Genomic DNA, 16,454 nt, shown 5'->3' with positions numbered 1-16,454 from the left:
AGAAGTGCATGTTCTTTTTAAGAAAGAAAAACTCCTGTAGGGAGTGCAAAGTTGGTCTCTATGGTTCAAGCTAAAGTTCAGGACATAACATTAAATACATGTGACCAAAACACTTCATTTAATCCTTCAATGCCCCGATCATCCACTCCTTAAACAGTTTGGCCTGCTTTATCTGGGCTGCATTTTAGATGCATAAAAATAAAAACCGGTACTCCCGTTGTTATTGAAAGGCTCTTAATAAGCACGTAGGAATGTGCATTTCTGTTAAACCACAATATTCTGCTTGGCACTGTCTTGAACTTAATTGATTTTAAAGCCTCTACATACCGACGGTTAAACCCACACAGGTGTTTCCACTTAATCTACTCGATTAGACCTCTTCTGAGGAGTCCTGTTAGTTTAGATGCATCTGTTTGGGCGGAACAAGTTACAGCATCTCTAACATCGATCATTCTTATTGGTTCACGGTGTCTAGTGACATCACGTCATTTCCGAGCATAGCTCCTCCCATCTTCCAGCAGAGGTGTAATCAGTCAGAATAAAGTGAAAACACCTGTGTGAGTGTGCAGCACATTCAATTCAGTTGGTCTTTTGTTTGATCAAACTCTTTTTAGCTGGGTTTATTGTATATTTTGCACTTATATGAAAGTGTGTATGGACGCTGTTGATTGTGCTTTTGGATCTTCTTTAAAGGTAGGGTTGGTAATGCTGTTCAAATACGTTCTTTGTTATATTTGTTGTTATATCAGCAATCAAAAAATGAAATGCTCTGACAAAAAAAAGAAGGAAATTAGATATCTGTGGCTGTTGCAGGACTGTAGTAAGCCTGCCTGTCTACCTGCGCGCTCTCTGTCCGTGCACTCATTGCGCGCCACCGGAGTCTTCCACAAGCTGCTAGCTGCACAGCTGTGAGTGCTGATAATAGCCGTGTTTGTTTACATTCATAATGATAATTTTGGGGGAGTGGCTTTGGAGGGAGGCCTGAAGAAACGGACTGTCGTGTTGCCGACTGGGTGACTTTCTCGCTAGATTTAGCGACTTTTGGAGCTAGTGCTGCTAGCTACTGTCATTGGAAAAGAGTTGGCATCATTGGGTTGGGTTTTTCGGTTAGTTCATTTTTAAAATCTAGTGTAGTCTTGCTAGTTTCTCAAGATTACTGACCCTAACCCTTTAAGAGCCTGGGCGGGACGCATATAACTCATCCTCCTTGCCAAGAAAGTTGGTAAAATACATCCAGGTTTTCTGTTATTCATCTCTTGTTGATTGAAAAAAAAACGCGTGGCTAATTCACTTGTTATTTTATATTAATAGTCCATTTCCTGTCACGGTTGACGAATGAAAGACGTGACTCGTTTAGAATCAGCTTTGCAGTTTTGCTGCATATAGCATAATAAAGATAACTTTGGTCATTTGCCCTTTTGAACTATAATAACAATTACCCGTTGCTGCGGCTGCTAACGTTAGCTCTGCTACTTTGCTATCATCACTGTTCGCGGAGTCTGACCTCTGCTCTCTGAGCCGTACGGGTCCAATGTTTGGTCTCGGGTCCTAGGGTTCAGGTGGACCCGTGAAGACCTCTACCTCCAGTATTGTAGCTCTGAATAAAAAATGCGTCACGTCATCTATCTTTCCACTCAGTCTTACATACCACAATCAAAATACATATTTGTCAGAAGAACAGATCTGCAGACTGAGCCGTGGAGCAGTTGTTGGACGATTTCAGTCCATAACTCTTGTGACGCTACAACGCGCCAGACAGGACAGGAAGACTGAGGTTAGCTTCTCCAGGGGCGACGGAGACGGAGATGGAGGTGAAGTAGAGAAGAGGGGATGGGGAAACAGCACCCAAAGGAGCTGAGACGTGGCCCTGCGCCACCCCACCTGGACTCAGTCCACGCTGGGAAGACGAGGAGAAAAATCAGGATAGAATAGGAGAAAGAGGAGGCAGGAGATGTGGGTGGCAGACTGAGACATGAAGAGGATAAAAGACTTAAAGCTGAAGTCGGCGAGATTGGAGCAAATATGATTTAAAAAAGTTATTTTTATTAAACGGTCACTATATCGTGGCAGTAGTACATGAAACAGGTAACCTGAAAAAAAACATGTGCTTCTGTGTCCTCCGGTGCTCCTAACGGCATCTGCAAGATTTCACTTCGGTCCGCTATCCAGCTGCCGTCTATAAGAGCCGGCTGTCAATCACTCGTGAACTCCGACCAAACGGTCAAACTAGGCAGCGCTGATCAAATATGAATCAATATTATGTTACGGTAATGCCTATTTCTCGCCTCAAATGTTTTCAGAATCATCTTGTAGTGCACTGTTTAGCTGTCAAATTAGAAAGTTTGTGACGCCGCCGCCATCTGGTGAAATCTGTTGAAGGAACGCCAAGTTCTGGTCACATGACCGGAGCACAGCCAATAGGAACGCTCTCTCAATGAAATGACCTGTGATTGGTCAAAGTCTCCCGTCACGGGCTAGATTTTCTAAAGCCTGAGAACAGAGCCATGATGATTTGGAGAAGTCTTGTTATCTCTCAGAACACTTGAATTACAATATACTGACAGATTATTATAGAATTTTTGCCCAATGATGCTGAAAACATTCTGCCTACTGTAGCTTTAAGTGTGGTAAATATAAATACCAGAATGGTATGAATGTCCAGTATAAATGCTTTACTAATGACAGTATTTCACATTGAATTATTGCACAAATTATTTTACAGTTAAGTTAAATCTGATATTGTGACAGCCCTAGTAATAAGTATGAATGATAAATAAATATGGACATATACAGATGTGTAGTATTAAAGTATTCAGCTCAAAACAATCAGACAGCCCACATATCCAGTATAATAGCAAAATTGTTAATTGGAATACAGTATAAAGGGAACATTATAGAAAAATATGAAATTAGGAGGATAAAAGGCAATCTGAGCCAAAAGGAGAGGAGGAAAGAGGGGCAGGGGGTAGTAGGGTGGGGTGGGAGTATGGGGGGGGGGGTCCAGGGTAGGAATCAAGTTCACGTCCCTCTGCGACCGAGCTGCTGTCCAAGAGGGATCCTCAAGTTTCAGTCACTTCCCCTTACATCGCGCTTCACACTCTCTCTTTCACTCATACATAATCTGCTTGACACTGGAAATGCTCACACGGGCACCTTTAATCATCCCAAATATCTCAATATATTGACTTACGACGGGCTCGACCCTAGAAGATTACATCACCTTGTGATTTGCGTCTAACCTTCATCACATCACATGGTTCCTCCGGCCACATTTAGATCCTCCAATACAGCGCTCCATGTGTGAGATTTGTTGGGATAACGCGTCCTCTTTACTGCTATCCAATAATGTTATAAAACAGGCTACTACAGTACGGGCTGTATGTTTTTTTATCCTCGCTGAAGCCCAAGTAGGAAAAATCATTTAAATGTTATAATGAGCCAGCGTTAACCAGTAAAACGTAACGGCGTGTTACACCACACCGATCCTAATGCTTTCCTGTGTGCTCGGCTCACTTACAGTCACATTGCTCCTCGGTGGCCCATATGGATATGTTTACCGAGAGCAGTTGCTATGTTTGTGGCGGAGTGACACACACACGCACACACTCATGCGCACAGTTTCTCACTTTCACACACTGCGGCTCAGTGGGGACACCTCTGGATCGGGCCGCCCATCCAGCTTCCAACTTGGAGGGAAGTCGGGGAGGGACTGCTCTATAAAACTCACTGGAGGGAGTGTGTGTGTGTGTGTGCGTGTGTGCGTGTGCATGTGCATTTGTGGGCCTAAATATGTCCCAGTATGTATGTGGGACTTTTGTGTTTATGTGCGTCTGAATGAATCCAAATGTGTGTTTTTTTATGCTTGTGTGTCCGTGCTTGAGTGTGTTGGAAAAGGGAGTGTGTGTAGCTGAAGGTGTGGCTTGGATCAGGCAGTCGGAGGAGGGGGAGGGGGGGCGGTGGGAATAGAAGTGTGTCTGTCTGGTTTTTGTGGTCTAATAACAGGGAAGGTCTCGGATGGGGAATATTATCATTTTTATGAAGTTAATGGAGCGAAGGGCCAAGAGTTCCTCTATTTATTGCTGAATTAATACGTTACTGTATCTGTGGTTTAAGTAATTGGACTTTTTTATGGGTCTATTTTCAATATTTAAAGACCATTCTGAGAGCAGAGAGAGAGAGGGCTCTTTTTATGTTTGCACTTTGCTAAATGTGTGTCTTTTGTAGGTGCGGTGGCGGCGTTTGTTACCACTCCTCTTGACGTGGCGAAGACCAGGATCATGCTCGCAAAGGTACACACACACACAGAGCGCACCACCTCCTCTGGCAGCGACTTTTAAACACTGCTGTCAGGTGATGCGTCGCAGGCAGAGAGCTGAGCAGAGCGGGCCCGCAGCCTGAGCAAATTTCAAAACAGTGTCCTCACACAGGACAGGACAGAGCCGGCCAAGAGGTAGCACCGGGACAGCGGTGAGACATACACACACACACACATCCATCATCTGATGTGGACTATGGACAGTGTCGGGGAAGACGTGTTTGGGTGCATGGTTAGTGTTAGAGTGAGGACTTGTTGCTGCTCCGAAGGAATTTCCATCTCAGGGCTGCTTGTCACTGAGAGGTGAACCAGAAGGCCACGGTGTCCCTCCTGTTAACTCTGTCCGTCCTCTCAAACAGTCAGTCCTCTCTCTCTCTCTCTCTCTCTGTGTAGAGGTGTCCCTCCTCTTCCTCCCTCCTCTTCTTCCCTTCTCTCCACCTTCTCTTTCTCTTCTGGCTCGCTCCAACTGTACGTCTGGCTTCCCTCACTGTGTCCTGTGTGTAAAGGGTAGTGAGTTCAGAGTTACCCCCAATAAGCCCCCCCACAATCTCATGCACACACACACACACACACACACACGCACACTGTCCTTGGAGAAGACACAGTGTTCCATTCCTCAGCCCCCCCGCCCCCACCTCCATCCTAACTAATGAGATACTGGAATTAACAAAACACTCCGACAGTCTTGATCTCTTGCGAGGAGCCGTTGGCTGTAGGTGGAACAGCGCGGCCGGTACAAAAGCTTCCTGTAAACATTATTTGAAATGCAGCTGCTGTAATTTACCACCAGCGAAGGACTCCTTGGCCCGCGCTGCCTCAGCGAGGTTCGGTTATAACTTTATAAGGCCAAGCTTTCTGATTCACTTAAAGGCAGAGCAGGTAAGCTGGAAAAACACTGGAATGAAACTTAATAGCCTCTAGTTTGATGGTGGAAAGTCAGCTGATAACGTCCCAGCGCTGTGTATTCACTAAGTATTCAACAAAATAAAAGTTCAACTTGATTAAAACTGTTACTGACATCAAACCCTGATGTTTCTGTTTTTAAAATCCATCCAGAGTGCATTTTCCTATTTCATTCTGTGGAATAATTTAGTAGTTTGTAAGGTTTTTATTTTGCTTTTGTTAAAGAGGAACTACACCCTTTTCAAATTATATACATATTATCCTATTATATTATTATATATTGTATACATATTGTTATTCCTATGGTCTAAGACAGTCTAAAATATTAGCAAACATGAACAGCTTTCTCCCAAATCCAAAGACTAGAGTGTTAAAACTCAAATTAGTGATGTCACAGCCAGGGTATAAAGTGTGGAGCTGCTACATAGACAATGAATTAGGGTGTCCCTAGATGACACTGAGAGCAGTCAGGGGAATGATTTGACTATATGGAAACATTTTCTGTTTCACAACTGAGAACACTACAACAGAATAAAGCTCATTTGGGTATAAAAAAAGAAAACAAACCACAGAATCCACAGAATCAGTCTCCCATTCATCGTCTATGGAGCAGCTCCAGGCTTTACACCTTTTGACATCAAAAGTTTGAGACTAACTTCTCTGGTTTCTGGCTTTGAGAGAGAGGAGCTCATGTTCACAAATATTGATTAAGCTTTCGTAGGCCATGAAAATAACATATTAGAATTCTTAATTTAGGTGGTTTTCTGTTTTAATTTAAATATCTAAACTCCTCTTTTTTCAAACATGAAAAATATTCCATAAAATAGACGTGAAAAAAAGGAACACTTAAAGTTTAGTTTGGACAGCTTGGACAGTTTGGACAGACGTGGATGTAAACTGCAACTTGACTGGTTGGCGAAGGCATACAACCGCAAGGCAATTATTCTAGTTTTCTTTTGTTGTGAACAAAGGCATGCCAAGTTTGGTGGTCATATAAGTTTTTAAAAAAATGGGAATCTGTTACTGGACATCAGCTGCCAAACCTTCCTTTTCAGTCCTTATTTGACCCAGCTGGTATAAAGCTTTAGGGCTGCAGCTAGCTATTATTTTTTCAGTTGATATGTAAAAACAAAAGAAACATGCCCATCACAATCTCCTAAAGCCCAAGGTGGCATCTTCAAATGTCTTATTTTTGCCAACGAACAGTCAAAAATAAAAAAAAATATTGAGTTTACTGTCACATATGTCAAGGATTGTATATAATATAATATAATATATATAATCGATTATTAAAACAGTTGTGATTAATTTTCTGTCAATCAACTAATCGACGGTTTGTTTCGGTTTGTTTTCGACTATAAAATCAAATTGTAAATGTGCTTTGTGTAAGTTATGAGGCCATAAAATATATTGAAGCAGCATGTTACATCTCAAAATGGACAAGTTCAAATTTCCATTTCCACCTCCAGTGCCTTAAAAGGTAACATGTCATTTTTTAAAATTGGGTCAGACTTAAGTTTGGTTTAGATCTACAAACTCCCACAGCAGCAGTAGCAGTAGAGGATGACAAGTCCAGGCAGGAGAGTGCAACAGAGACAGAGAGAGAGAGCAGGGCCGGTGTTGATGGGTATGGATGGTTTGGGTTGGATCACGGGGAGGAAATGTGGGTGTTGGAACTTGTCACATTAGTTTCCGTCACCGCAGCAGCAGCAGAGGAGAAGGTTCTTTCAGAATGAAAGAGCGGTGTTGTACAGTAGGCAGCCTGGCGCAGGCGAGGTCGAAGTGGGCCGATGTCCAGGGCACGGCTGGACGTCTAAAGCCCCTCCAGGGCAGGACTCCTGGCTGCAGCACTGGCAACACGCCTGGCACACCACGCTGCTGCTGCTGCTGCTGCTGCTGCTGCTGCTGCACGCCTCCTACGCTGCTACTGTACAACAACGCTCTTCTCCTCAGGCTGCCATGTTTCCTGCCGGTGAACCACACCGCTGCCATCAATGTCATGCTCGCTGCCCTCCACTGCAACCAACTGTGGCAAACACAGGAGACGATGTCAGGCTGGTATGATCTAACACAGGGCTTCTCAAAGCCGGTACCAAGGTCCACATCGGGACCGAATGGCAAGTCAATCAAATCAGTCAAACGTTGTGTTTAGGGATAGGAACCGAAACCTGGTATTAAACGGGCACTTTTTTATCTGTTCAAAATATACCTTAAAGGGAGATTTGTCAAGTATTTAATACTCTTATCAACATGGGAGTGGGCAAATATACGTGCTTTATGCAAATGTATGTATATATTTATTACTGGAAATCAAATAACACAAAACAATGACAGATATTGTCCAGAAACCCTCACAGGTACTAAAAAATATGCTTTGTTTTGAATTTATGCTTGTTTTAAATAATATATTTAAAAGCAATTTGTGGTATCGATAAAGAACCAAACTAATAAGGCGTATCGATAAGAGTAGTAGGGCTAGTACCGATCATACAATACCCATTTCTACTCGTGATATGAATACAATACGTTATGATGTTGTTGCCAATTGTTCCGGACCTTTGACCTTGAATAACAAGACTTGGTCAAAACCGAGTACTGTATATGGCTGCACCGTGTAGGTCAGTCTGTGAATTTGTGGCTGAATTGATATACAAATAGTCAGTGGTCATATCTATAATGTTAAATCCAGCGGTACATTCAATCAACTGGCCGTTCAAGCGGAGACGTACCCGATCATGGAATGCACCTGATTGGTCGCTGGTTCTCTGCTCGCCGTTTCAGACAGGAAACAATATGGCGGCCTGCTCGTAACTCTGTTATTCCGTCTAAACAATCCACCAAAATCTACTTTTGAAAAAAAATTTTAGCGAGCAATAAGCAATGCCACTGCTGAATCTCGTTTTATTTTAGAACTACATCACCTAGTTTGACAGCTTTGTCCAAGTTTAGTGAGCCGGACGCGTCGCGCAGGTTTATTTGCATAGTGGACTTTCCCCGCCTTTTCATTTTGAAAGAGCAACAACCAATGAGGAACCTCCAACACTCGGTTGACCAATCATGTAACTTCATCACTCAGTCACTCAGTGACAAACTTTTGCATTTGTAGGGCTGGTCCGATGCGGTCCAGCTAAAAATCAGATACGTACCTTTGAGTAATACGTTTGAGAAACCCTGGTCTAACACCTTGTTCAACAGTCATTGCTGTTGTTCATTTCATAGCAGATGAATCAGTGTAGATGCTGGAGATCGTGTAGAAGCTCAGCATGGAGCACATGATTGTAAGAAACTCGGATAACAAAGCAGCAAGCCAACATAAGTAGAAAGAAACTTATAGATTGAGCTGCATGAAGATGTTTTTGTATGTCAGCATACTGTGTGTGTGTGTGTGTGTGTGTTTTGGACACCCCTTTCCTCCATTCCTACCTTCCACCATTCCACAGCGGTAAAGGAAAAGAAAACTTGTCAGACGAGGAGAGGAGACGAGTCATTTCTCAGCCACCTGCCTCCAACAGAAACACAAGGAATAGGGGTGTTTTTTTCCCTCCTCACTTGAATAAAATGTGAGAATCTTCCTCTCGGAGCCCCAATTTACAGCGGAAGCCGCAAACTGTTTCCTGCATGCTCAGCGAGCTGTAGCCTAGATTGCCATGCACGCACCTACACACACACACACTCCTATTCCCTCCTCTCCTCCACTGTCTCTTTCTGTTTCTGCCACCCTCACTTAACCCCCGACTGGCCCTCTGCTGCAGCTCTCATACCCCTCTGCCACTCCACAGTGATGGATTAAAAACTCTCTGGCCGGCTGAGCCGTATTGTGTAAATACAAATTCTAGACTGACGGGCGTGGAGGGAGACGGGGAGAACTCGTTGAGTGTGTTTTTGGGTGGCCAAATGGCCGGGGTGTGTTGTCGAGCAGGGGTGCCTGGGCGGTGGGTGTTGGAGGTGTCACCTTCGCTGACACAGCTGTCCATGAGGAGAAACGGAGGAATGAGAAGAGGGAGGGGTAGCTGGAGGAAGCTCAGCTGAGGAAGACTAAACAGGGTGTCTGTCGGAGGAGCAGGAAGTGAAGGAGACGATCCATCCATCATCACACCTCTATTTTCTCTCTCTTTCTCTCTCTCTAGGCCGGGTCGACCACGGCGAACGGCAACATCCCTCTGGTACTCTATGACGTGTGGAAGAGCCGAGGCCTCTCAGGGTGAGTGTCTTCAATTTAGAGAAACGTTCAAAGGTCGTCGTGATTGTTTCAAAACCAAACAGCCTCTTTACACAACAGCCCATTTAAAAAGCTCTTATTTTACATGATTTGATTTAACTCGGCCTGATCACTCACGTAATCAAGTTTGATGATAGAGTCGCCAAAACATCCTTTGTGAATCAGCTTTCAGTTTATTATGGACAAAAGCAGCATGACAAATTTGATGGTCATATTTTTCAAGTTGAAAATAGGAATCTGTTACTCTATCAGCTGTAAAACCTAACTTTTCCATCAAGATGCACGAGCTGCAGCCAACTTATTATTTTCATTTTTGATGATTTCTGATCAGTCGATTCTTTTCTCAATTACTGATCGATCGTTTAATCTCGAAAATCTCACAAAATAGTGAAACATGCCCATCACAAGTTCCTAAAGCCCGAGGTGACATCTACAAATGTCTTATTCTCACCAACCGACAGTATAAAATCCAAAGATATTGAGTTTACAACGTATCACATATGAAAAAATAATAATAATTGCAGCAAGTCCTGACAACTGAGAAGCTGGACCAAGCAAATGTTTGGTTGTAAAATGATAAATCAATTATGGAAATAGTTTCTGTCAATGAACTAATTGACTAATTGTTTCAGCTCTAATAAAAATGTACTAAAAAATAAACTTGTAAATGTGCTTTGTGTAAGTTATGAGGCCATAAACTATATTAAAGCAGCCTCTGTAGCGCCTCACCTTAAAAGGATAACGTAATTTTTTTTAAATCAGGTCAGACTTAAGTAAGAACGGCAACATCCCGCTGGTGCTCTATGACGTGTGGAGGAGCCGAGGCCTCTCAGGGCGTCTTCATTTTAGAGAAACGTTCAAAGGCCGTCGTGATTGCTTGAAAACCGAAGAGCCTCTTTACACAACAGCCCATTTAAAAAGCCTCTTATTTTACGTGATTTGATTTAACTCGGCCTGATCCCTCACGTAATCAAGTTTGATGATAGAGTCGCCGCTCTGGGGCGAGACGGGGGACGTGAATTTACAGCCGCGGCTGCAAAAATTACACGTATAAAAGCTTTTCCTGCCCACCGTCCTATTGATTAAGGTGTCACAGGGGCCAAGTGGAAGGGTTTATTTGAGTGTTTTGAATGTGTTTATGACGCGCACCGGACAAAAGGCCGGGTCTAATGGGGCCGCGGAGGGCTGCCAGCACTAAAACAAACCCTCAGCCGCGGTGAATAATAGGCCCCGCTTTGTGTACAAGCCGCCATCATTTAGTTAGAATGCACCTCGGCTTAATGCTCGTAGCAGATTTGGCTTGGGACCGAGCCAAACACCAGTGGGACATCTCTCTCTGCCTCGCAAACACACACACACTCATAAACACTTGCAAACCACCGTGTTATTGTTTGTTTGTGTAGTTGCTGGAATCTAATCAGAGACAAATTGCATTTCAGCTTTGTGTTTTAATATGAGCCAAGGGTGATTCCCTACAAGCTGCTCTCCGGCATCAGTAATAAGCCAGCCTTCAATTTTAATAAAGATCAGTTTGGAGACTACTGCATACTGATCTCAATGAGGTGATAGTTGGCGGGCCTCTATGGAAAAGCCTAAATCCCACTCTCCCAGCTGCAACAGTAACCAAGTGGTAATGTACAGGGGAGCTCTTTGATGCCCGTCTCCACCTCTGAACCACACAGCAACCTTTGATGTGTTTTTCCTCTCTTTCCATCCTCCTCTCTATCTCCTCCAACTCTCCTCCGGGGCCGGCTGTAAAATACCCACTCATATTGTGCAGCCCAGAGCGCATGCACCTTAAGCTTTACAACACCATGAACTCCTGAGAAATCATTTTTTTCCTCCCCTGATATTGATGTAACCAGAGAAGGTGGAGAATGAGAAGACGAGAGAATGAGATGCGGAGACAAAGGAGGGTGTGTAGAGAGAGTAAAACGAGGGGGGAGCTGTTGCTCCGCAGGGCCAAAAGGCCTGGTGGTTGCGCTGGTGCATGCCTGATACAAATTGCTGGGGCTTTAAAGCTGTAATTATGGTAATAGGCCCAATTGCAGTGTAGTGAAGCTCTAAAGTGCTTCCATGTGTGTGCCGTGCCCCAGAGACCCCGGGTTAGCAGCAGAGCCGCGGAGCTCGCACAGCGGCCTCCCCCCAGTAACCAAACGGCACCAGGAATCATGTCAAAACAAAGACTAATAAGCAACATGTCCTCCAGGCTGCGTCTGCTTTGTGCCTCGTGTAAACCGAAATGGAAGAAAAGTAAACAAATGGCGTGTTTGTACCGCACACTCACAACAAAGCAGAGACTCTGGGAAGTTTGTGGTAAACCTTAATTATACTTGTACGGCTTCAGGAGTCTTTGTTCTACACCATAACAAATTAAGTTGAGCAATTTTGACAATTGAAATATCGAGTATTACTAGACTTATAAAGGGTTATTGCTGGTATTGCAGCCCCAATGCCACAGACACACATGCTGTGTCTCAATTCAAATACTTCTGTCAGTACACTTGCATATAGTACATTGTGCACTCTATGTACTTGCTTGTGTAGTGCATGAATTTTTACAGGGTTGTGTTGTCTCAAATCGCACACGGCCGTTATGCACTGACCAGAAGCTCAATAGATCAGCCACGGACATCACGCTGTGTCGGCAGTAATTCAATTCAAACGGATAAATTAACCCAATAATGGCTTCTATCTGACTACAGTACAGTGGTACTAAAACACATGTATAACTTAAATTTGTATAGTTCGGTGTTCGCTATTTCCATCGCAACCGTTGTAGCTTCCTCGCCCGCAATATTCACAAATTTGAAATAGATAGGTGGTCCCTCCCCTTCTGCATGTTTCAGTATGTACTGGTAATATACCACCTCTTAACCGTGCACAAAGTGACCTCTGACTTTTAGGCAAATTATATTTAAAATAAAATATATTTTAAATGTGTATCTTCCCCATTTTTAATGAAGACCCACACAGTTAAACCGGTCTCTTTATTTTGAATTTATCCCATGAAAAAGTTGCATAATAGGCTATTTATCATGACCTCAGCATTGTTCCTGCTCCTACACCGAGTGCCAGAAATTTGCTCCCTCATACATCTGAAGATTTCCACCCATTTCTCCTTCAAGTGCCCCAGCGTTTTTCTAAACTGCAGCCAAGACATTTAGTTCACCACTGTTCTTCTGTTCTCTCCCGTCATGCCTTGAAACTATATTTAGTCCGATTCCTCAGGAGAGGCGATTGGCCGACAATAGGGGGGGATGACAGCTCTCGGTGGCCCGGCCAGGCTGTGATGTCAGAGTGAGTCAGGGCACCCGGGGGAGCCGAGGGGGGGGAACATTTGAGCTCCGGCTCTGCTCTGACGTCTCGGAGCCCACAGGTGGGCCTGATCCCAGACAGGAAATGTAACAGTAGTCCAGAGCTGAGACAAAACAAGAGCGCTGAGTTTAAAATTAGTTCATTCCTCACTCTGCTGGCGATCGAGATCCATCACGTGAGAAGATGGAGTGGAATATGTCAGGGGTTGTTGCGTCTACTATGTTGTTGTTTAGCTGCCCAGCTGCTTAAGTTATGTCTCTTTGCGTTTCTCTTTCTGTCATTGGATTTTGACTATCTTTGGATATCACATGTAATCTTGTTGTGTGAGTGATGCTAAGTACTTTCTTGCAGCGGGCCTGTGGCTTATGTTTCAGCAGATGGTGATAGAAAGCTGTGTTGAGATGGAAAGAGCACGCCGAAGGGCACGACAACAACCTCTGACTAATGTCTCTCTGCGTTTATTTGGAGCCTTTACACCAGTCCCTGCTTACACAAACACACTTGGACTCTCTCTCTCTCTAACACATACACTGTCTTTGTGTCTCACACACACACAGCTAACCCTTCACTGGCCGTCGTCTTTTTAAAAAAACACCCGATCCGGGCCGAGGCATTCTGAAACGTGGAGTTGTGTGAATAGTTGGGATGGCTGAGAGATCCCTGACATGTTTGGCACCTTGTACAGATTTACAGTTCACCAAAGTGAAGAAGTGAGTCTGGTTGTGACAGAAAAAATCTTAAATTTACAGTGAAAGCAGCACTTAACTGTCAAAACCTTAACTCTAGGTCCATTTACTAGCCTCTTTTTCTGGAGCAATGTCAACTTTTTTTCTTGGTTGTCAGGAGAAAAGTAAATGCATCATCGCAAATGGTCTTGGAGTTTAATGCATTGAAGTCGAGATAAATCCAAGATGCCAAAATGTTATGAAAATCTCTCAATAATCCCAGTATGCATATTCTATCCATAGACTGTATAAAATATGGATGCAGTCTCCGTGACGTCACCCATAGGTGTCTGAAGAGTCGTTATGAAGCTCAAAGTTGCAGTCTTGGCAGTGACGACACAGCGTAACTCGCTGCTAATCCAAAAACGGGCAAAGAGGTGGAGCTCAGATGAGCCGGGTGCCGTAGCAGAGCAGACAGCTAGCAGCCAGAGACCTGGTACAGCACCCACCTGTCACTCAAAGCGCTCACACCCTCAATTATGCCGAACTTTAAGCCTTAATATAATTTAAACGGGTGAGTTATATAAAAATTCACCACTGTGCAGTTGTCACAACCGGGTGAATTAGCTGTAGAGACCGAAAACTTTATTTGTACCAGGCTGTAAACATGTTTATTTCTGCTGTAAAGTTGGGCATTTTAACATGGGGGGATCTATGGGGATTGACTCACTTATGGAGCCTCTAGTGGCCATTCGAACTGCAGTTTTTGGCATTTAGCGTTGGCTTCATTTCTCAGCACCAGAGGTTGCCGCTGGCTTCTATCATGAGTGATGCTCATTATTCTTTTAAAGGGATACTCCAGTGATTTTGTGTTGCACTTCCACAAAGTTGGGAGACTCGCGAAAGGTTAGGTTTAGGCACGAGGAGTGAGATTGTTCAGGGTAAAAATGTCCAATCAGAGGCAGAGTAGGGCGAGTCATGCATTCGTCATATGGGGAAAATTATATCACCACTGGGACACGTGAATAGAACAGTCATCCTTAATGTTATTAGTAACACCTGCATTTTTTTTCTATGAGTCAAAACGTCTGCTGCCTTCAAAAAGACCTATTCAAGAAGCTCCTTTACAGTATCTGCTCGAGCACAGCTGATGGAAACCAAACTGGATTTTTTTTTTCTAGAAATGAAAATGAACAGAAACATAAGTACTAACACACACACACCCACACAGATGATGAATGCAGACAGACATTTTGTGTGCGTAGACGTTTCTCCTCACACACACACACACACAGGCACACACAATACTCTTCATCCATTACATCTGGCCTCGGACGGGGCCAGACCATGTGAGCGTGGGGGCGGATTGGCAGACGGAAGGTGTTGGTAGTCAAATACACGGCGAGGGAGAGACAGGCAGGGAGAAACGGGGGGGAAAATAAAAAAAAAAAAGGAGAGAGGGAGTCACGAAAAAAAAAGTCAGACGGGACGAGGCGAGCACGTGTCGGAGAAGTGGATGACGCAGCGAGAAAAGGAGACGGAGGAGAAATCCCCGAACAACTGAGCCAGCTGAGGGGGCCGTCGCTGGACAGAGAGACAGAGAGAAATGGACGGATGGACAGCAGAGGGACATGTGTGGATGTCATCCGGCCATCAGTCATGCACAGAGAGAGAGAAAGAAAGGGGGGATGAGAGCTCCAGGGAGGCCTCAGGGTGGGGGCTTGAAGCCTAATCCCAAAAACAGCTGTGTGTAGCGGGGAGGGTGGGAGAGAGGGGGGGGGGTAGTTCTTGGGAGACGGGTGCTCTCTCATGCTCTCTCATGGCTCATCACATCCTCTGACCCCCGCAACGTCAACCCGTTTCTTGTTGGGCCTCGGTTCGCTGTAACTCGGGGCCCCTCTCGCTCTCTGTAAAGTGGCTCCACCAACAAGGCCTCATGCTTGACCCGCTCCCATGGACCCTCCGCACCCGAACACGAGGCCCCGCTTCCACGAAGGCGCCGTAAATCACTCACAGATACTGTCGATCAGTGGAGCGATACCCGATACAGTCTGAGCTTAGCTGTTCATAGGGTTTCTTCATGGAGATAATTAAGGCCGCAGCAGGCAAACTTTGGAGATGTGAGCATGAATTTCCAAGTAGAAAACAAGAAATCTACTTCCTTCTGTAACGGTTTCCTCTCGATGAGGTTCAGGCGTGTGCATGAGGCAAACCTAAGAAATAACCAAACATTTTGTGTAAAATAAAATACTTGTATTCTTCAACAAATAAATATTTGTCAGCATAGATATTTGTCTTATTGGCTTTAGTAAGGACCTAGTAGGCTATGCTGTCTTTTTTTGAGTTATCACTTTTGGTTATTCAGAAATCACAAAAAATCACAAAAGATTTTGCACATTTTTTATCTGTTCAAAATGTACCTTAAAGGAAGATTTGTCAAGTATGTAATACTCTTATCAGCATGGTAGTGGGCAAATATGCTGCTTTATGCAAATGTATGTATATATTTATTATTGGAAATCAATTAACAACACAAGACAATGACAGATATTGTCTAGAAACCCTCGCAGGTACTGCATTTAGTATTAAAAATATGCTCAAATCATAACATGGCAAACTGCAGCCCATCAGGCAACAACAGCTGTCAGTGTGTCAGTGTGCTGACTTGACTATGACTTGCCCGAAACTGCATGTGATTATCATAAAGTGTATGAACAGTGAGATTAAATGATAAAAACATAGAGAGATACATTTTCACTTATCTGAGTGATCTGAATAAAAATGCTGAATTATAATTACATCACCATTTATCACTCATTTGCACTGCTCTGAATATATATTACTGTATTTAACATGTGCATTGGCCCATCTGTCAATCATAAGTAAAAATACAAATATACAACTAAAACAGCACTATACCATATAGCAATAACGTAATAACTTTTATTATTGCTTATGTCATCATATAATTGCATCCAGTGATAAGCATAAGCGTGCATATCGCGTATTCTACTTTATTTATTTAATTTTTAAT

General features: G+C 43.8%; 1 protein-coding gene across 3 annotated transcripts in view; it reads left to right on the top strand.

The window, feature by feature from the left end:
• Positions 1 to 16,454, top strand: part of slc25a26 (solute carrier family 25 member 26) — a 76,653-nt gene that overhangs the window by 56,211 nt on the left and 3,988 nt on the right. For all 3 annotated transcript variants that reach the window (XR_012591628.1, XM_074617722.1, XM_074617638.1), the window contains 2 exons: positions 4,225 to 4,289; positions 9,346 to 9,419. Coding sequence is in view for 2 of the 3 variants with exons in the window: in XM_074617722.1 (XP_074473823.1) it covers positions 4,225 to 4,289; positions 9,346 to 9,419 (139 nt within the window). In the remaining variant the exon portion in view is untranslated. The remainder of the gene's footprint in view (positions 1 to 4,224; positions 4,290 to 9,345; positions 9,420 to 16,454) is intronic.

The sequence above is a fragment of the Sebastes fasciatus genome, chromosome 1, assembly GCF_043250625.1.
Source record: "Sebastes fasciatus isolate fSebFas1 chromosome 1, fSebFas1.pri, whole genome shotgun sequence".
Taxonomy (NCBI): domain Eukaryota; kingdom Metazoa; phylum Chordata; class Actinopteri; order Perciformes; family Sebastidae; genus Sebastes; species Sebastes fasciatus.
This window is presented reverse-complemented; position numbering and strand designations above follow the sequence as displayed.